We start from the raw sequence: 22,642 nt of genomic DNA, 5'->3' as shown, positions 1-22,642 counted from the left end.
ATTATTGAAACTATAATATCCATTATACAAAATTTTATTTCTAAAAATAATTAAAACTATTTTTAGAACCCTTTTAGAATACATCCAAACAAGCCCTAGTATTTTCCTATAAACAATTTTCATTTTCCCACCAAACAGAAACACTATTCCTATCCAAGATTCAATTAAATACAATTATTGTTTTTTTCTTTTGGAAAAAAAATAATAATTAAAATAAAATATTTGTGTGAATTGACTGAAATAAATAGCCTTCACTGTCCACACCGTCTCTGTTTCCTTCTCACTTTTTTTAGCCTTCCGCTGATATCTGTCTGAAACCCACACCTCTCAAGCTCTCCAAGGTATGCGCAAAAATGTAATTTCCAATTTTGCCATTTTCTGGAAAATTTATACTGTGAATCCATGGCCTTTTGGTTTCAGAATGATCAGGGATAGGGTTAGGGTTAGGGTTCTGTTTCTTTTCTTTCTTTCTTTTTTTTTTTTTAATCTGCTTATCACTATTATTCAATCAAATCATGATCAAAATCTTGAAGAAATGAAGAATCTGAATTGTACATTTCACATTAGGCACAATGATTTTCCAGAGATTAATGCATTTGAGAGTCAATTGTTGGCTTCTGCATTCGGTTGAATTCAGTGATGGAGAGATTTTCATTTTTGCATTTTTTTTTGGGGTGGGGGGGTTGGTGTTTGGTTACCGAGGAAACGTAGGAAAAGACAAGAAAACAAGAAATCAATTCTTTGGTACTTAAAGCTAACTTATTGGTTTCCTTTCTCTATCCAAAGTCTGTTGGCGACCGGATTTGTATACTGTGGATTTTATGTTAGATGGGTGTTCTTATTACTTTATCTTACTTCTTGTGCTAATGCCATTCTATGTGATATTGTTTTATTTTTTCATTTTTATATTCTTTTTGGATTACTGGTTGAATGAGGTAAAGGGGAAGGGAATGTTGAAGATAGCTCGAGAAAGATAATAATTTTTAAGTACTTGTAGGGTTTTACTTTCACTTTCCCATGTTGTTTCCGAGACCCAAATGGAAGATATCGCTCATGAAGTTTAATTTGTGTATGCACTGTGGCAGTTATTTCAAATGAATCCCATAAAGAATTGGCATCGCCTTGCCAAGAATAGTAAATTCACCCAAGAAACTTCCAAATTGCATGCATCATGTTATCTTGCGGTGAATAGACATTTGAATGGGTTGCAACCTCAAGCGACATTATTGGAGCAGGCTGTCTTAGCAAGAAATGTGGCATGGAGATCTAAGTTGCCTTCTTGTTCGGAAGGAAATTTCCTAAGGTCAAATCTGAGTGCAATAAGTATATCACGTCAATTTGGTCAGAGTGCTGGAGGTGATCCTCAGATGGATAGAGATTTTCTAGTGCAGCTCTGGGTTGTAGACAGGAAAGCAAAAGGTTCAAGAGGGAAAAGAAAGCGAAAAACAGTTAAGTATGGTGCCGATAGTGAAATAGTCTATGGTAACCAACTTTCTTCCCAATTTCCATTTGGAAGATGGTTTTCAGGTGCATCGGTCACAAAAGAGAAACCTTCTGAGCAGGAGAAACCAGTTCTGAAGCAACCACCACTTAGTCAATCTGTCACTGGTTTTCTGGAGCCTGCATCTCCAGAGGAGGTAAAGTTGGGCCTTTGTTTGGCATCTAAATAAGTTTTATCTGCTTTCTAGCTTTAGTGCATATTGTTGTAAAGTTGGTCCAAGTAATTTATGCATAGTCCTATTATTTTGTACCTTGATTTTATTTCTTGGTACCTTGGTTGGATTTGTGATATTTTATAAATTTTAATAAAATATTTGTAAAAAATGGTAGTTGTAAAAATAATTTGAGAGTTATGACAGTTGAGAAACTATTTTCAAATTTATGATAATAAGTGAAGTGTCAATAGGACAACTTTTGTGTAGTTATATTATATTGAAGTTGTCTTATGAAGAAACAATTTCAATGCAAATTCTAAAATTTGAAGTGGTTTCTTCTTGAGACAATTATAAAATTCAATGGTTAAATTGGAGCCAACAGTTCAAAAGATAATTTTTTGTTTGACTCCTTACAACCTGTCATAAATTTGGAAATAATTTTTCAATTGCCATATTTTTAAAAGATGCTGTATATATATTTTTTTTCCAAAATCCCTACCTTTATCTTATGCGTTTGTACCTTTATTTAACAGTCTACATTTCTATCATGAAATTCAACTGTTTAGATGATGTTTTCAATATAGAATCAAATTGGTATCATATCATTTTTTTTTCCCTTTAGTATGGCTAAAACATACTCAAACAGTTGAAGCATGCCTGTCGTCCTAGTATGATGTTTGTGTTCCATTACCAGCATATGTGAAGGTGGATTAAAAAATGCTGGTAATTCCAGCCTTTGAAACCCAAAAAGTTTTTAAATTGTGCAAGATTCTCTTCATTCCTCGCCAACCTCATTCCTTTCTACCTTTCGGGATATGGAGCATATGGTTTCTGTACAGTGAATCTGTGAAACACCTTCTTCTTCAGTTTCCTCCAGTGGCCCTGCACTCTAGAATTTCATCTTTTCCTAAATTTTGGCTATAAATTGCTTCCAGTCCACTCCACTGATTATATATACATGGTTATTAGTAGCAGAATTCCTCTTGACTCACTACAGAATCCAACTACCATCTACTGTTACTACACAAGTCAATCCAATGTTTTAAAATTGCTCAAAGATGCAAAAGTTACTTATTAAATCATAAAAATCTTGCTTGTCAGAGAATGGTGTGCTCAGGGAAAATCTTTTTCTTAATAAGTTGTCAGTCTTCATAAGAAATCTCCATTCCTCTTTACATTTTTATGACTTTCAAAATTGTATCAGGAAAATTTTTGAGACCTTAATCAATGTGTGCGCGCATTGATGTTGTCTTTATTTTGCATCTATTTCATATCTAGTTAGCAATCCTATTGGTTTCAGAAACTGTCTTTAAAAGATTTATGGCTGTGTGTAAAAGTATTTGGTTGGGAATGTTCATTATCCTGCTTGTGAGTTGAAGCCTGCACTGAGGCCATGAAGACATTGAGCTTCTCACGTTTCCATGTTTTTTTAGGATGGTTTGGCTTTATGTTGTTATTTGTCTTCTTTATTGTATTGTTTTTACTCTTATATTGCTAGATCTAATAAACCTTTATCTTTTTATTTATTGTTTATTTATTTTCTATTTAATTTAATCATTTTAAAAATCTTTCTTATTACAATTTATAGAATATGGGGCTACATCGTACTAGTTGTGGACTGAATTGTACTCTGCTTTGACTAAAACCGTTATTTGAAATGTGGAACTATGATTGGCTCAGTAAATGGGTTTCTAAGATGAAGTGCTGTGGTCTTATTCTAGCGTACCATAAGTTTTTGTTGAGGATGTTATCATAGAAATAACCATTTTCTGCAAACATGATTCACTACCTAGGTTATGATGGCAATATCTTTTCCAGCCTTATACAGTGATGGGCTTTCTAAAATGATTTCCATCCCTTTATGCTTTTCTGTTTTATGCCTATGATTTCAAAGATGATTTGAAGTTCAAATTTTATTCTGCTTTTTTAGCTTGGAGAGTATGATGGAATGGGAATAAATATATTTATTTATGTATGTTTCACTTAGATATGGTATTTAACAAGTTCTCATTTTTCACATAAGAGAAAGTGTATAAGAACATGTCTCAATGGGTGATGTTATAAATTTATAATGCATATTGGTTTTATGATTTGCAAACAAATGTTGATTCAAATCCAAATAATTGACAAAGTTATGCTAGTGAAGGAATAGTTGTTTTTTCAAATCCAAATAATTTTGAGCAGAAAGCATGTGTTAAATATAAATATATTCTATATTAAATTTCTTTTTGTTAATAAAATGGTACTTGTTAATAATTTTGAGAGTTTCAAGTTGATGTGGTAGACAGAGTAGTAGATAGATTGTAATCTGGTAATAATCAATAACTTCTTCTGCTTCATCATTCATTCAGAAGATACACATGATAACATAGATTGTGGGTGTATGGGTTAATAGGTTGATGAAAAAAGGTGACATGTATTTGAAGCATAGGCAAATTTACACACGTTGCTGTTGAGTGACATGGCATGCATATGTTGCTTTTCTTTGGAGTAAGGTTGCAAAACCCTTGCTTGTCTCCCTTGCTAAAGTTCACCTTGCTCTGGGTATCATTGTTGTTGATTTACTAATACTGCAGTTGGTATTTATGGCATCATATCCATGCTAAGTGACTTGTGCTCTGTAATGATGGCACCAGTCCCGATGCTCAAACCTAGGTAATTCTTGGCCTGGGGCCATGAAAGGTTCAGTTGCTTTAACACAAAAAGCAACCTACAAACACCTTCCTTGTGGCACTAATTTGTTAACAAGAATAGTCAATTTGGCAATGGGTCAAATATGTTACACATATATAACCATATGTACATATTTGTATTCTGCATCTATATGCACTTATTTAATTTATGCCCATTTTCTTATCTTGTAAACAATTTGTTATAAATAACTAGATAGACATTATCATGAGATATTTTCTTTCTTCTGTTTGGATTTAAGCTTGTCAGGATTCTAATAGCTAAAAGTTCATCCTTTCAGTGTCAGCTGTTATTTATAATTCAATGGAGATGACTCATTCATCATTGCTTAAATTTTTTAGGCTCGGGTTGCACCTCTTCTTGCTAGGTCCAATTTGCTGATCACTAGGGATATAGAATGGGCAAATCTTGTACTTGGTTTTGAGCAGGTAACTTTTCTTTTTTCCTCTATTATTATTATTATTATTATTATTTTTAAACATTCATGTGCTTTTTTGAAAATGAATCATGTTTTCCCTTATGGTCAAGTGTTTTTTTGAGCAGCTCTGCATTGTTTTTGCAATTTAATGGTCAAGTGGTGGACTGGAATGGTAATATGATAAAATGTTGAGATTTTTTGCATTAAAGCATGACATGCTAGATATGATACTACGAATAGTTTAATGAACAGTTTCAAATTTTTTAGAGTGAAGTACAGGAAGAGGTCTTCTTGTCTGACTGTGCTTTGATTGTTCAATGAGATTTATTTAATTTCCAAGGAGGTTCATCTTATATTTTCATTTTACAAATTGTATACAGAATTTTGTTATTACCTTTTCATTCTGTCTTTTAGTTTGGATTTTGGTTTGACGGATTACATGTAGTTGATAAGAACTTTTCTTCAGTGGTCGTCTTGACTTCCAGTGATTTTTTTCCACTTTTCATTGTTGTTTCTAATTGAGCTGATTTTGTTTGTGTATGCTGTTACCCTTACATTCAGACAAACCGTTTAATGCTTGTTTTCACATCTTCAAGACCCATATAAGGTTTTAGGCGCTTGCTAGTGATTTTTAAAGCGTAAACACTTTATTTATGTGTGTGTATCTATATCAACATCAATCACCATATCGAGCTTCTTGAAAATATGTAGATTTTGATTGCTGTAGAAAGGCAAAATTTAACCTTTTACAAGTTAATGTGTAATCAAATTAAGTTAATTATGACTAATAGAAAAATCAAATGTTTATAATTAATTTAAATTGTGATTAATTAAAAGTTGGCACTTGACAAGTTTTCTACCAATAAAATAACATCATGTGTAGCATGGGCCCAACAAAAATGATAATTTTAAGAAAGAAAGTGAATACTATAAAATTTAGCCTTCTAAATATTCTTAAATATTATTTTTAATTAAATAATAATATTTAAAGGATTAAGACTACCAAATATGGTCTTTTAAATCTCCCTAAATATTAACTCTAATTCAAAAAATAATATTTCCAAGGAATTAAAAAACTATCCAATTATGATAATTTCAATCCCTATAAATAAGGTTAATTCCAAAGCTTTCAAGACGAGTTACAGGATAAAAGTTGGAGGGGAGCTCTTCAAGGGAGATCCAAAACTTCTTCAAATCTTTAAAGGAGAATTCAATCTTTAATTTCTTTGAAGTATCTTTTAATCATCAAGGTTCTGTTTGAGAAGTGTTTTCGAAGACACAACTGAAAAATAGTTTTTCAGAATTGTTTTTAAAAACAATTCTTTGATGTTTTGTTGAACAAAATTTTGTTTGGGAACTAAAAATGTTTTTAACCTGTTTTCTATGTTTTTAAATATGTTTTAAAAATAACTTTTATTTATAGTACTTTATTTTTAATTATTCTCCATATTTGTATAGTTATTTTTTAAAACAACCCTCCGAAAAAAAGTGAAAACAACTAAAAGATGTTATTTGAAAATATCCTATTTTCTATTTTCTCGTTACTAACATGTTTTTCTATTTTTTTATTCTAAAAAATAGAAACTATTTTTCAGAACAAATAACAAACAAGCCTTAAGATTTTCAAAACTTCAAGTTTCAAACTTTAAGATCAAAATTTACAAAAAGACCTTTTTGATTTAAGATCAAACTACTCAAGTCCTTGATCATTATTGTTCAAGTTAAGGCAAAGCTTAAGTCATGTCAATGCTCAAGTTACATCAAGGTCCAAGTCACACCAAGGCTTGAGTCAAGTTAAAACTCAAAACTAAATCAAGTCAAGACCCAAATTAAGCTTAAGCTATTTGAGATCATGCTTCTTCAAACCCTTAATTAACTACCAGGAAAGGAAGAATCAGAGCACAAGATAGAGATTATACCCACATTATTCTTCAAATCAATAAAATCCAATTTGACCACACATTTTTTCTTTAAGAGAAATTCGTGTGTACAGTTGTCACTACTAATAGTGATTTAAGAAATGGTAGAAGCTACCAGAAAACATGGACATTTTGGAAAATACTTGGGTAATATAGGAGACACTTCAAATCAACAGATTTGAGGCCATGATGGTTAGGTAAACTTTATGAGGAATTATATGCCCAACTCTTCTATTGATTGCAGAAGCCTAAACTCAAGCGAAACTAACAAACAAAAGTACATAGGAAACAGAATAATATGCTAAAAGAGAAAAAAAAAATATAAGGAAGGATGAGAAAGATGTGGTAGAACACAAGGGGAAAAACTGGATCTGAAAGCGGTCTAATAAAAAAATCCAGCTTGAAAAGGCACATGGAGGTTGATAATCCCCTACAAGCTCAATGAAAGAAGAAGTGCTTTTCCTAGCAAAATTGTCAGCATCCTGATTCGCCTTAAACTGAAGGAATAAACTATTTTATTTGATACATTAAGAGTTCTACTGATCTACTGAACACATTGGTTGAGGACACCAAGGAAATGACAGCCAAAGAGTTTCCTGATCCCCATTGAAGGAGCCTGTTTAAGCTTTTCAGCAATACAAATAGTTTGGCCCCAGTTGCCAGATGAATTCATGTTGGCTTAGAGCAAGAGGAGTTCAAAGAGGACACTGCAGAGACTTGGAACAGGGTGGTTAAAGTGGAAATGTGATTTTGGAGTGTTGTGTGATCCTTAATTGGGAAAACCTTTGCAAGGCAACAATGAGACTTGCATCATTTCGTGGATATTGAGGGGGATAAGTGGCAAAAATGATAAAAACTAGTGTAAGAAATGAATTTATCTGTTGCAGGCTAGGGGTGGCACTAATTGAGGGACAAGATGAGAGAGAGCTGTTAGAGTTGTTTCTTAAGACGATTCATACATGTGCAACTTAAGCCAATAAATATACTAGTAAGAAGTAGGTTGCTTCAAATTGAAGATGCTTAAAGGACGAGAAAGACAAGAAGAGAACTAGGATTGAGGAGTGAGAGAGCAGGCACAATGGTCATCAATTTAACGGAGGACAGGGCCTTAGACAATGCCGAATCATAAGTAAGGTTTGGCCTAGCTGGCCCCAAATATTTTTATAGGGCATTATTGTTGTTCAGTCACAATTATACATTTGTCGTTATATATATTTTCATGGGGTTGTCAGCTGACTTGGCATGTTCCTTTCTCTTTGTAAGATTTAGATGATTTAAAAAAACCATATAAGTCAACTACCCTAGCTATTAGCTGACAAGAGTTAGAAACCTATGGTTGAAAGATGCATGGCTTTTATCATTCGCTGCAGAATATATATGCTCTCTACTTAATATGCATCATCAGAAGTATTATTCTGCACTACGGTTGTTTTCTTTATCTCTGAAACATTTTAGTATTGCTTTATTCTTTTTTCTTTGTTTCTTTTGTGCATTTTTGTTTTCCTAGTTGTGTTTTTTTTACTAATCTCAAATGTAATTGTAGGAAAACCGGTATGCAATGGTAGATGTGTGCTACCCCCAGTCAGTACGTAGCCTTTCCAATTCCTTTTGTTGTCTTGAAATTTTGCCACAGGAGTAGTTAGAAGCTTATTACACAGATTGAACTTTGTAAAATTCCTGATACTTAATGTTGCTTTGTCAGCCTGTAGGTTTTATTCGTGAACAGAGTAATGTAATCATGAGACAGGTATGTTATTTGGCCTTTTCAGCCTGTCTATTTTATCTGTGGACAGAGTAAATTGCTGGCACAGACATTATTTGGTCTTACACATCCAATTTGCAAATCATTTCTTCTGTTATTTCTGTGCATGCTGTAAATTTGTCCCCAGCTTGTCATCGTCTGTGATGTTTTTTCATATTCAGATTCTAATCTACTATGTTAAAACCATGAGTGGGCTCTAACCATCTTTCCCAAATCTATCCTTTTTTTAAGCAGTGAATTTAATGTATTTCCATTTAAATGTACTATATTTGAGGAAAGCTAATATGTTCCATACATATGCTGCTTCTCTCTGCTCCATTCAATTTGTCATGTGGAATGTGGTTTTTTCAGTCAAAGTGTCATATCAATCTAAGTTAGTTTATGGGCTTTGTACACAAGAAATCTGTCATCATCCATTCCAATTTACATTGAGAACTTGCTTAACTCTTAACTGGACTAATTCAGTTCATGACTATTATTTAGATGGCTGCTGAGTAGAGCAATAAATTAGCAAACAGTTAATTTGTTAAGAGGGAACTATAAATGAATGCAATGAGCAAGCATCAATTAGTTCCCTGATATAAAATTATTGCTGTTTTAAGGTTCTCAATCATGGCAAAAGAAAGCTACTATAGGAGGAATGAAGGATTTGTACATTTTAAAATCTTAAAAAAAGAAGCAAAAAAAAAAAAAAATTTGATACAGGTCCATTAACTCAGAAGATACATAGAAGGATTTATTGAAAATGATTTAGAATTCAGAACTTATTTCATAGTTGTGTTGCTTGAAATTTGATACAGGTTCCAAATAGCATCATTTCTGATCAGCATTGCCAGAAAACAATAGAGCCCCTAGAATTATATGATCAAAGATTGCATGACCTGGATTGCAGAACGTGGTAGAAAATTTCTTCTTATTTCAGGCTCTTAATTTTCTTTTTTGGTGAGGCAAAGATTTAAGGTATTGAATTAAAATATAAAATTTTAGACAAACAAGAATGAGGAGAGCCACACCATAAAAATTCTGGTGCATATGATAAATAATTAATATTATGCCCTAACGTGGTCAATTCACATCTATCATGTTCTGAACAGAATGAAATTTTGTGCTTTTATATATATATATATATATATATATATATATAAATATATATCATTTTATTAATCCCTTTCCATGGATTAAAATGTAAACAGGTATTGAAATTTGAACTGCCATTTTGGGGCATTTTATAGTGACTATATTGTATCATTCAGGAGATGAAAGTAATGGGTGTATGATGAATTTAACACTGTTCACTTATCACGTTTAGAAGCATCAAATATGGGATTTCAAAGTTTTCCATACTTGTGATAGATTTTTTCATCTTATGAATATTCTCATGTAGAAACCACAATGATTCTTACATGATTTTGCAGTTGCTGCGGCTAAGGCGTCCTTTTGTTGCTTACATAGTTGATGCCATGGGTAATGAGCTCTTTAGGGTAAGAGCTTCATAGAAAATTCTTTAAACTACATAATTTGGATTTTTGAGTGTTGGATGTATTACTGTTTCAGCTTTGAGGCTTAATTGTTACAACATGTAGGTTCGTAGGCCTTTTTGGTGGATAACAAGCTCCATTTATGCAGAGGTAAATGGTAAGGTATGTCCGTTTGAATTGTTTCTAAAAGTGACATTTATATGGATAACAAATGCACTTTTGTGAAAAAAAAAATGGCAAGTAAACTGCAATATGGTTTTTAATGATTTCAAACATATTCAATTGTAGGAAGTTGGTGTTGTTCATAGACGATGGCATCTTTGGAGGAGGGTGTATGATCTGTACTTGGGGTAATCTCAATATCTTGTTACTCAAATTGTGTTATATTTACTTTATAACTAGTTAAAATTGATTAAAATTTGCTTTCATCCTCTCTGTTATTTGAAGTTCAAAATGTGTAGGGGTTCGAATTTTTTCATTTTCAACAACAAAAGAAAAAATGGAAACAGAACTAGAGATGCAAGAAAAATTAAGTGTAGACCAACTGATTGTGAATTTGGGAGATAAGGAATTTTACTCTATATAGAAACAAGTATCAGCTTGTTTATCATGAATGTCAACATCACAATTTTGAATATTAAATGAGGAATTTTACTTCTTTGTCAATCACCTGGTATCCTTAAGATATTCTTCATTTAGCCATATATTATATAGAGGCCCAAGAACAACAACTTTTCTCTCTCTTACCGTAGGTAATATTCTGAGTTTATCCATGTTCTAAGACTACTATAAACATATGGACAACAAAACACAGTATAGACAACAGACCCTCATAGTTTTTCATTTTTGGTGCGGAAAGTTGGAGGGTCAGCATATTTCCTATCCTCAAAATTTAGCCAATATAAGCCATAAATATTCCTTGTAAATTTGTACATATTATAGTGGAATGACAGAATTGATGGATGTGTTGTTACTGTCACTTCTAATGATATTAACTACTATCTCTACACATAGTGTGATTGTTAAATGTGTTGATTTCAAGGTAAAAGAAGATGCATGAAGTCCCCTTTTCCCTTGGTCGCTTTACAAATCAGATAGTTGAATTAAATTTGTTCTTGCTGCTGAATACTTGAACACCCTTTGAGAGGTGTGATAAACCTTCGATTCATTTCTTTCATAGGTTTGTCTTTAGCTTTTCACGTGCAGTACTAAATGCAAAATGTGGGATTATTTGTGGCCCTGAAGGGTAGTATGTGCCTATGGGTGTGTGAACATGTACCGTCAGTAGTATCTCTTTGTTACATGATAAAACAACTGAAGGGTGGTGTCCTGCTACTCTTGATATTGGTTTGTAAACACATTCCATTTACTCAGGCCGTGTTATTGAAGATAAGATGTTATATTGATTCCACTTTAGATTTAAGTTTCTTTTCTTGCTCTAATGGGTCATGTTTCAATGAAGCCATGCGTTGCCTCTATGATTACCATTTTATAGCCTCTTCTTTCGTTTTGTTCATAGGAATAAGCAATTTGCAGCAGTTGAAAACCCTGGCTTCTGGAACTGGACATTTACTTTGAAGGACATTGATGGGAAAGTGCTGGCTGAGATTGATCGTGACTGGAGGGGTTTTGGCTTTGAGGTCAGCTCTTTATTTTTTAGCATTTAATTCTATTTATAATGCACTGATACTGATACAGTATTTGTTATCCCTGCCCACAAGGTTAGGTATTTTGGTTTTACATGATAAAGTCATATGTACTTTCAAGACCATAGTTTTGGAAATTTCACTTAATTTTCTTTCGTACTCTGGACTTTATTCAGAAATTAGTGACTTGGATTCAGCAGTGATTAGTGGGTTTCTATTAATCTCTTTATACTATTTTTGGCTTTAATAGTATTCTTAGTCACCTCTTTTCTACTGGGTAACATGACAGATTGTCTTGAAAAGGCTTGTTTATACTATGTTATTTCATTGAAGATACTAGACTTTGTTCTGCTTCATCAACAGAACATGTCACATGCATAGCAACCTAATGCCGTTTTTTTTTTTAAATAATGTCTTGCAGATCTTCACTGATGCAGGTCAATATGTGATCCGATTTGGAAGTTCTGATCCCAACTCTAAGTCTGGCCCTGCTAAAGCGGTAATGTTCCACATCAGAGGATAATAAGTCTCATGAATTTTTATTATCAATAGTATTTTCTTTTATTGATCTGCTTCTTTTGCAGATTCAAGAGTTGGAAGTTGTTCGGCCCTTGACTTTGTCAGAAAGAGCTGTAGCTGTTGCTCTTGCTGTATCATTGGACAATGACTATTTCTCGAGACATGGTGGCTGGTGAGTTCATTTCTGGTCAGGCCATTTACCGACTTTCAATCTTCTAATGTGACTTTAATATTGAATCCACGAATCTCTCTCCTCATTCAGAGGCATCAATTCCAAGTACCAACCCAATTGATATTTGTATTCCTCCTCCTTTCACTGACTGTGACTTCTGCACTGTTCTCCATTTCTATAAGCCTACAATACCCTACAAAAGAACCTGAAAAATAAAAGGCTTCTGTCATTGTTTGATCCTCCTCCCCTCTTGGGAAAATGTTAGACACCTGTCTTTTCTCTCTCTGCACCCACTTTATTTTTCTTTTTTCAAATATAAAACATGTGTGAAATGACATAAATATCATTTTCTTCATCTTCTTCACTACATCCATCCATCAAACCCTAATCTTGATGCGAAGTTTTCTGATGGGCAAAAGAGCAATAGATAATATTAAAGAGCCAAAAAAGGCTACATCAAGTACACAGGAAGTATACATGTGTGCACCAAAGAAAAAAAAAAGGTTTATTACACTTTACCCCCCAACCTATACCGTGTTTTGCATATTGCCCTCTCAAGTTCAAATCGAGCAATATACCTTCCATGTTTAATAGTTACATGCAATGTACATTTTTTGAGTAATGGTGTTACATTTTTGGATGGAAGGCGCATGTGCTCTCCATATGATCGAGGGCGAAAGGGTCATTTCATTTTAAAACCCCTAAAACCACCTAGTCCTCCTCCTTCGATCGTCAGTTGGAATTTTCCTAGAATTCCAACTTGATAACCTAGAATTCCGACTAATAGAATTACAAATCTTATGGTGATTGGAACCAAACTCAAAAAATTTTACAAAAAAATAACAATATTATTAAAAAATCACTTCAACTAATTCAAATAGTCTTAGATTCAAAATTTAAAAAGGAAAAAAAAATCGATTGATTTTCTCACTAACCAAAGTGAAAAAACCCATGACACATGTATACAACATAGAGGAAAGAAAAACTGATGATATAGAGAAAAGAGTACAAAAGGCTCGACTTGCTGCTAGTGCTGTGCTCCTCCTCCATCACCTTCCGCTGCTATTGTTGTTAGGGTTAGGGTTGAGTTTCATTTTTATGTTATGCTTCTGTTTTATAAGGTTTCGTTTTGATGTTTCAGAAAGTTGGGGGAAATTTTGGAGAAATTTGGGGAAAAAAATCAAGCTTTTTGAAAAAACTCAAATCAAGAATTTGGAAATGCTAGCATAAATATCATCAAGCTTTTTGAAAAAACCCATGCTTTTATAACATGGAATTTTCAGTTGAAAAGGGGAGAAGAGAGAAAAAGAAGAAGAAGAAGAGGAAAAGGAAAGTTTAGAAAAATACTACCTCATCGCCATTTTCTTGCAATTTTCATTCTGCAATATGCTTCCGCTACAATTTGGGGATTCAATAGCAACAAGGAAGGAAGAACGAAGGAAGAGGAGGGTTGAGTTAGAATTTTGAGGTTTTGGGGAGGAAGAACAAACGAAGGAAGCTCAAATGACCTTTTTGCCCTCGGTCACATGGAGAGCACATGCGCTTTCTGTCCAAAATTGTAACACTGTTACTCAAAAAATGTACATTACATGTAATTATAAAGCATGAAGGGTACATTGCTCGATTTTGAACTCGATGGGGCAATGTGCAAAACATGGTATAGGCTAGGGGAGTAAAGTGTAATAAACCAAAAAAAAAAAAAACACACACACACACACACACAAGAACGCTCTATTATTTGGCAATCTAACCAATCAATAAAATCAATCATAGAAAAGAACTCTTGCCTTAAACCCCCTTTGATCAATTCTACAAAGTTGTATGGAAAAGAGATTTTAGCTCTTGATCTGAAGGCTCAACATTATCAAAAGTCAAAGGGGTGTCCCCACGCCAAATGTCCTTCCAAAATCTTAACCTTCTTCCATTGCCCAAAACATAGGAAATCTTACTTTTGAAAGCATCCCATCCTTTCCTTATAACCTTCCACAATACTACACCATAACCCTCCCCTCACCTCCAAAGAGCACCAACGCCCTTCTTCTATCCCATACTTATCAATGATTACTTTCTTCCACAAGGGCTCCCCTTTTGACATGAACCTCCAACTCCATTTGCCTAATAGAGCCTTGTTCAAAGTAGAGCGATTTCGAATGCCTAGCCTCTTTCCACCCTTAACTTACAAACTTTGTGCCAACTCACTAAGTGAGGCTTATTTTCAAGAGATCCCTCTCAACAAATAAAGTCCTTTTGAAGTTTTTCCAATCTACAACACACACTTCTTGAAATAACAGAAATGGACATGAAATAAATGGCTAGGCTAGACAAGGTACTTTTGATAAGACTTAAGCACCTCCCACCCCTTGGACAAGTATTGTCTCTTCCACCTTGCAAGCTTTCTTTGTATTCACTCTTCCACCAAGTCCCACACTATTGTCAATTTAAAGGTAGCACCAAAAGGAAGCCCAAGATACTTGGAAGGTAACGCCCTCAATTTATACCCTAGAATGTCCACCAACTCCTCTATTATAAGAACCCTTTTAACTGAAATTAGCTCACTTTTATCAAGGTTGATCTTAAGCCTTGAAATTGCTTCAAACTACATTAAGACCCAATGATAATGCAATAGTTGGTCCTTAGAAGTCTCACAAAAAATCAATGTGTCATCCGCAAACAAAAGATGAGACACCCAAGAGAGGGAGTGAATAGGGTGTCGGTTAAGTTTAAATAGTTTTTACCAAAATGGATGCAAATTACAATAAATGCAAATTTGAGTAAATAAAGAGAGGTAAGACATGAGAAGTGCAAACGATTTATAGTGGGTCAATGCAACTTGGTCTACGTTCACACTTCTCAAGCTTCAATTCCAAGCCCATTCTACTAAAGTCTTAAACTTGTACACTTAGATTTTCAACTCCAATAGACCTTTAACGCCAATCCTCAAGTGATACCTTACACTTGATACAAACCCTCAAGTGATACCTCACACTTGAATACTTTCTCATAGGGTTTGCAAGAGATATGAATACGAAAACTTTCCTAGTTTACAAGTTTGAACTTAATAGTACAATGGAAACTAGGATTGAAGATGCACTAAATAAAGATGCAAAGTTCTTGGACAATGTGCAGTCAAAGGCACTCTTAAAGGCTTAATAAATAAATGACCAATGATTTGGAAGAATTTTATTGATCGATTGATTTTTTGTCATTTATCGCATTAAAACACAGTTCATAACCTAATTCACTATTTTAGAGTAGTTTGTACCCAATCAAAAATGAATTTAGTACAAACAACTTTAGTATAGTAATTTTTAGGTGTTGTCTACTAGGATGGATTATTCTCGGTGATTAAGGCTTGAATGAGGGAAAAGAAATGGTTGTGATAAAGTGAAATTAATGATGAAAAATCAAAATAACAATGATTTCTAATTGAGAAGAAGAATAAAATGTAAAACAAGAAAAAATTAATAGGAAAAGAAATTCTCGGGGTTAGGATTTTCTAGAAAACAATTTCTATGGTGAATAGATGTTGAGATCTATTTTTCATCAAGTTAGATTAAAAACTTAAATTCTCATTTAATTTGATTTTATATTTAACTTTAAGTCTAGACCTAATTTCTCTTCAAATTAGGTTATTTAATCCAAGATATCAATTTAAACTATATATTCAATTCATCTTAAATCATCTTCCAATGATTCATACAATGCAAATATTTGATCTTATCAAATTTAGCTTTAAAAATTTAATGAATCTACCTCGTTTGCAATTTAATAGTCATTCAAGATAATTTGCAGAGAAAAATCCCCAAATTTTAATTAATCAATCAATTAGATCAAATTACCTTTGCAATTAAAGCTCAATTCTAAAATTCACCATAGATCTTGCCTCTAGATCTTCTTTCCTTTGAGAAAAACGAGATTTAGTCACTTATGCTTGGAGATTTGGTCTCACAAGGCATGTTTGGCTAGTGAGAAAATGAAGGAAAATAGAGAATTCTATCAAGAGAGAGAACCTAGAAAATTCCACAATCAAAAGTGTCAAAAAAGCTTTCCAATGAAATATTCCTATTTATATGCCAAGGTCAAGTGGACACTTGGCATCATCTAAGAGGTCTTCAGGAACCTTCTCAATTCAATAATCTGGAGTTTAGCAGCAAAATCACCATTTCACGTGAGTTTGGGTCATTTCACACGAAGACTTTCATTTTCGCACAGTCGTGCGAAATCAGTGGAGCAACAGTAGCAACAACAAGGAGCTTTCTGGACCATTTCACATGTTCATGCGAAATCAATTTAAACATCCTCCTTAGCCTGCAGCCTAAATTCCTCTTTTGGTCTAATTCGCACAAATCATGTAAAAATTTTTCATGATCATGCAAACGTGCAACATTTGGTTTTTGAGCTCCTCTTTATCATTTATTCCATTTTCTTCTTTTGACTCTACATTAACTATCTCCAAATCCCGATCCAAACTAATTACATTGCTTCTTCCTCATCATCCACATTATTTACCCTCTTCAATTCCATTTATTTCTTTTGTTACTCAATGCATCAAAATCACCTTAAAATGACCCCAAAACTTCACAAAAATCATTAGTATCTCTTGTGAGGCCAATAATGTATTAATTGGGCATGTTAAGCATAATTACTACTCAAAATGTATGGAATTTATGAGAATTATTATTTAAAATGTGTTCTTTTTGAGTAGTAATCACCTATCTACAATAAATGAAGTATTGGAGCCTTACACAAGTGTCACTAGTTGTTGGGGGTACAAAAGGTACAACTGGTGACCTTTGGAGGCAGAAACCTCGACTGGTGGTCATTACCAAGTTTGGAGCTCAAATCCCCTTAACTAGTTCACCCCACGGGGTTACTAGTTGGCCTTTTGACTTGATTTTTCAAGATTGTGTGAAAAACTTCATTTTTTAGCTCAAAAACACTGCAGAAAAGCCAGTTAAACAAAACTCCTTATGATTTTGAAAACCTTTTAGATATGAATTACCTAATTTTAATGTAGTTTTGATTTGAAAGATACTTCATACAATTTGTTAAAAGATTTAAAACAATTTGATTGAACTTCGAAGAGTTTTGTTGACTTAAAATGATTTCTTGCATTCCTAGCTTAGTGCACCCCGATTTTACATGAATTTTTTATTGAGTTGCATAGCTTCTTTTTTATTCATCCGGGTGATCTTTTTCTGTTAGTTAAAATTAAACGTTAAATCCAAACTTTATTTTATTATGATCAAAACTTAAGTTCAACCAAACCTTGGGCTAACACCTAACCCTTCCCTTTCCCCTCCTCTCATTTTCATTTTTATAGATTTTTCCTTCCCTTTATTTTCATTTTCATATTCATAAATCTTGATTGTTTTTTGTGTTAAAAATTGGTTTGAAATTGATAGTGCTTGAATAGATGATGAAAAGAATGAAAATGAGAGAAAAAAATAGAAAAACAGAAAGGGAAAAAAAAAAAAACTAACGAATCCAAAATCCAAGGCCAACTCTTGGGCGGGGTTACCCTCCATAAATTCAAAAGAGAAAAAAAATGAAAGTTGAAGAAGAGAAGGAGAAACAAAAGGAGGGGAGTGGAGGAATGGGTAAGGGTAAGGGTAAGGGTAAGGGTAAGGATAAGGGTTAGGATTAGGTTAGGGTTATGGTGAAGATGAAGACCAAGAGGGTATTTTGCGATTTCACATGAGTTCTATAATTTTCTTTTAGAAAAAGGCAGGTGCAGATAGAGAAAACGCAAGTGTATTTACCAATTCCTTCGCCCTAGTTTTGCAGCATTCTTTATTCCTATTTTAGCCCTTGTGGGTGATTTCCTCACCTTTGGACTGGCAACCACCACCATCTGCAGCCTAAATGGTCCAACTTGGTACCGTTTTGTTTCATTCATCGCTTGACAAGCTTGAGGATTAGAAGTAATGAGGATTGTAGAATTTGAAACAACTACTTACTTCCATTGCTTTGCAGGGGAATTCCTTTTGTAGCTGTTGATGAGTAGGATTCAGACAGAAGAATGTTCTGAATCTTCTGATCAAGCAACATGTCTTCTCCGTCTCCAGCTGTGAGAGAATGCAGCCGTTTTTGTATTGGCATTTTCTGTTGTCATGATGTACAGGTAAACAATGGATATTTCAGGATTTGAATATACTGGGAAGCCTGGAAATTGGTTGTAGTGAATGGACCAGTTTTTTACATATATACTAGAAGACACCAGGCTTTGGCTTGGGCTTTGAAGATGATGTTGTAAAATGGTTTCAGACTCTGACCTCCCTCTTGGTGGAGGTGAAGTGGGAAGAACAGAAAGAAAAATTCAGGGTTTAAATATAAAAATTGATGCTCAAGAATTTAAATATAAAAAACATTTTTCTTGACTTATACTTGGTGGTGGTATTGTGTATTTATATTTAATTGTTTCTTAGAATATGTTACCTGAATAGGCCTCAAATTTATTCTTAGAAATACCTAGGTCCTGTTTGGTAATTATTTTTTAAAAATTATTCTTTTTATGTTTTGTAAAAAAAAAAAAAAGTTTGTTTGTAACTTGTTTTTAATAATTTTAAAAATAATTTTTATATTACTTTATTTTTAATCATTTTATGTGTTTGTATAATTATTTTTTAAAATAGCCATAAAAAAACACTTGAAAACAATAAAATATAAGTAAAAGATGTTTTTTAAAAAACATTTTGTTTTCTTATCGGGGAAAATAGAAAATTGTTTTAAAAAATAGTTCTTGGTTTTTAGAATAATTTTTTTAGATAAAAAATTTGGTAAACTTATTTTTTAAATTATGAATTTTATTTTTCTTATTCTAGAGAATAAGACTTGTTTTAATTGAATGCACTTTGAGAGGATAATTTGATAAACTAGGTTTTACGGTTCTAGTCAATTTCAATTTGTTTGGTCTTTCGTCGTGGAAAAAAATTGGCGTCGCCCGGACTTGAACCGGAGACCTTCAGTGTGTTAGACTGACGTGATAACCAACTACACCACGACACCTTGATGTTTGGATTTTTGAAAATATTTTAAAAGGCTAGGCTAGAAAGTTTTCTTTTTTTGCCTATTGCAAACTTGTCATACTAGCCATCTATCTCTTAGTTTAATATATAGATTTAAAAATATAAACTTAGAAGAATATTGTTATAAATTCATATATTAAAAATTCAAAATTGTATCTTCATCAAATTTGAAACAATTTAAACAAGAAATTAAAAAAGAAAATTATCAAAAACAAATGCTTCAAATTACCTTTTGAAATGCCCAAAATCCAAATTAGTTATTTTATTAATGAATTATATGTCCCAAATCGTGAATGGAACTATAAAATTTGAGAAACGGTATAAATGTTTTTAACTTTCTTTTCATGGAGAGAAAAAAAATTGGATGGAATTCAAAAAAGAACCACGTTGTAAAGTATTATTTCAATTTTTTTCAAAAAAAGAGTAAGAGTGAGAAAGAGATATATAATTCATTAATAAAATAACTAATAAAATTTGAGAAACGGTATAAATGTTTTTAACTTTCTTTTCATGGAGAGAAAAAAAATTGGATGGAATTCAAAAAAGAACCACGTTGTAAAGTATTATTTCAATTTTTTTCAAAAAAAGAGTAAGAGTGAGAAAGAGATATATCCTCTTTTTTTATTATTAGGGATGATTTGTTTCAACTCTTGAGAAACTGTTCTCCCTTAACTCTCGTTTTGTTGGATTGGGTAAGGTCAACTCCACTTGTACACCTAAACCCCCAACAAAAATAAAAATAATCATCATTACATGAATATGAGAATGATCTAATAATTGTTAATTCTACAAATTCGAATCTTAAAAGAAAAATGAGTTGGATATGAAAAATGATTTAAAAATTAAAATATTACTTTCCAAATTAATATTTTGATTAAAATAATAATATAAAATCTATTCAAAATTAAAAGTATTTATATATTGTACTTGTTTCATAAAACCCGACATTGCATTACTGAAAAAATCAAAAGAAATCACACCATATCATTACCATATGATATAAAGACGGAAGAAAAAGTATCCATTAAAGCTATTATTTCAATTTTGTTTCTCAAATGATCAAATACATAGATTCTTTGTTATAACTCCCAAACCATGAAGCTAAGGCTACAACACTTATTTTTTCTGGATACAAATTCAATCTTCATCCTAATGACATGTACTGAACATGCGTGCACTCTTAGTCTTTATAATAAGGGCAGCTTTCTTGTACTTATCAAATCGTCCAAGTGCGAAAGCCAAATCATTGTTGCATGTTTCGCCCATTTGTTTAAGTTTCTGGCAACAAGGTGGCCCTACATGCCCACTACCTAGCACATAATTATAGATCTCCAGGCCACAATCTCTTGTTAAGACGTCGGCGCAGGCTTGCAAGTGTTTGTAGAAGCCAGGACTAGGCTCCGGCGGCACCGGAAGGCCGGTCCAAGGGTCGTCAACGGCAGAAACAAGAGTTGTGGCATGACAAAGTAAGAAGATGAAGACTAGGGTTAGGGTTGAAGCTACGTGAATGTGCTTGTCCATGGTTTCTTGTCAACTTTTCTTTTTTGGGATGGGAATGTGACTTGAAAAAGGTTTGGGCCTTTGGGGGACTATATATAGCGAGGTATTAGTAAGGTTTCATTGATTGAATGGGAAAAAGTTTGGGAGTTAGGAATCATTCATGTAGAATGAGTTATGAGAGAGATTCTAAATGTCATTTAATATGAAAAGTTTCTAGAAATTGTTATTTTGAGTACATATTACCCTTAATTTTGAACAAAATTACATGTTAAAGTAATAAATGTGAAAGAAGTCGTATTAAAAATGTTGTTAGTATAATTTAGGTAGTGTTTGTTTTTTAGTTGAATAGAAAAAATCAAATATTTTGATTTTTTTCATTCAGCAAAAAGTAACCTATTAACATTAACTAATATAACTAAACCGAATATATTGATAACAAATTTATTTTAATTATATTAGTTGATATCAATACGTTACTTTTAGCTGAATAGAGAATGCCAAATATTTAGACTTTTTTTATATTCTATCAAAAAACAAATATCATCTTAATATTTTTTTTAAGATACATTAATAAGGTTTTATTTTGAGTTTGAAAATGGAAATAACTTCCAACACTAATATGGAATTGGAGAGAGAGAAAATACATTAAGAAGGTCTTGGTTTTAGTGTTAAGTTTCATTAAGTTTGGAAGTTAAAAAATGGAAATTATTTCCAAAATCAATATGGAATTGGAGTTATTTAGCGAAGAGAGAGAAGGAGAGAGTTCATTAAGTTTGGGAACATTAATATGGAATTCGAGTTATTTGAGAGAGAGAGAGACAGAGAGAGAGAGAGAGATGTAAGGTGTCATTAAGTTTGGGAGTGAGGAAATGAAAATCACTTTCAAACATTTAATAGCTTGTATTGTTATAATGAAACAGGTAGTTACAATTCTCAATAACTTGTAATTTTTTTTTTCTCAATGATGTGAAAATGGAAAAGGGTTTTTAGTCAAATATGCATGATTATTTAACTACCTTATTGAAATAATTGAAGATTAATATAAACTATTCAAAAATTATGAAAATATATGAGACCAAAAGAATTAGGGTTTTACAATCATTTTGTCATAAAGCATACTTGATTATCACATTAAATTTTGTATAAGCAAACCATATAGTAACTTATGATTTAAATGAAAACAAAATTTTTCAATTAATAATATTGTTAAACTAACAATCTTATTACAAGTTATTAATGAGTTGTTGCATTTACTAAAAATTGAAACATTTGTAAGTGAAAACTACACTTTTGTTTCATTGAAAAAATTATTAATTCAATGTTAGTGTTATTAGTGTATAAATCAAGGAGTTTGAAATCGAAGGGTTTTAATTACTTACATGCTCGACTATTTTTAAGAACACTTTTCTACCTAAAGAAAAGAACATAAAGCATTTTGAAAAAGACAAATATCATAAAAATTAAAAAATTTAATTTTGATAAACTAGGGATGTTATTTTCAAACTCAACTTAGGTTGGATTCTAGCCAATGAATCAAATAATCAAAGTTGGATTTGAGTTGATGATTCAAAGTGTAATTGATATAATCGAATCAGTCAAAGTGTTGAGTTCAACCAAAGCCTAGAAAAATAAGGTTGCATTGGATTTGAGAAGCACCTCAGTTTTGATGTATTAGTTTAGGTTGGATTGGTTGTAAACCCAAGCCAACCTATCCTAGTTGTAGGCATGGAAAAACACCAAAAGCTAAGATAAGAGAAGAAAATGGACAACAAGAAAATATGAGAGGTAGGAAGATAATTGATAGTCTATGAGATTGTTTAGTTTAAGTTGACAATTTTGTTCTTTTGATTTTTA

The 22,642-nt window shown here is 32.5% G+C and overlaps 1 protein-coding gene and 1 non-coding gene across 3 annotated transcripts; one reads left to right on the top strand and one right to left on the bottom strand.

The window, feature by feature from the left end:
- The first annotated feature begins 210 nt into the window (after nucleotides 1-210).
- Nucleotides 211-18,644, top strand: LOC100245942 (altered inheritance rate of mitochondria protein 25). Of its 2 annotated transcripts, none has more exons than XM_010663841.3 (12): nucleotides 211-341; nucleotides 1,086-1,637; nucleotides 4,688-4,774; nucleotides 8,227-8,268; nucleotides 8,386-8,430; nucleotides 9,861-9,926; nucleotides 10,029-10,085; nucleotides 10,212-10,273; nucleotides 11,443-11,563; nucleotides 11,991-12,068; nucleotides 12,154-12,260; nucleotides 18,237-18,644. In XM_010663841.3, the coding sequence occupies exons 2-12, from the start codon at nucleotides 1,095-1,097 to the stop codon at nucleotides 18,265-18,267; spliced, it is 1,239 nt and encodes a 412-aa protein (XP_010662143.1). In that variant the 5' UTR covers nucleotides 211-341; nucleotides 1,086-1,094; the 3' UTR covers nucleotides 18,268-18,644. The 2 variants fall into 2 exon arrangements, with proteins under 2 accessions (XP_010662143.1, XP_002275133.3); XM_002275097.5 differs by having other exon boundaries at nucleotides 216-355.
- A 550-nt stretch (nucleotides 18,645-19,194) lies between these two features.
- Nucleotides 19,195-19,268, bottom strand: TRNAV-AAC (transfer RNA valine (anticodon AAC)). Its single transcript has one exon. It is a non-coding gene; the product is annotated as a tRNA-Val (tRNA).
- Nucleotides 19,269-22,642: the final 3,374 nt, after the last annotated feature.

Source organism: Vitis vinifera, chromosome 16 (genome assembly GCF_030704535.1).
Source record: "Vitis vinifera cultivar Pinot Noir 40024 chromosome 16, ASM3070453v1".
In the NCBI taxonomy this organism is placed as follows: domain Eukaryota; kingdom Viridiplantae; phylum Streptophyta; class Magnoliopsida; order Vitales; family Vitaceae; genus Vitis; species Vitis vinifera.
The sequence above is the reverse complement of the archived record's forward strand: the minus strand, read 5'-3'. Positions and strand labels throughout refer to the sequence as shown.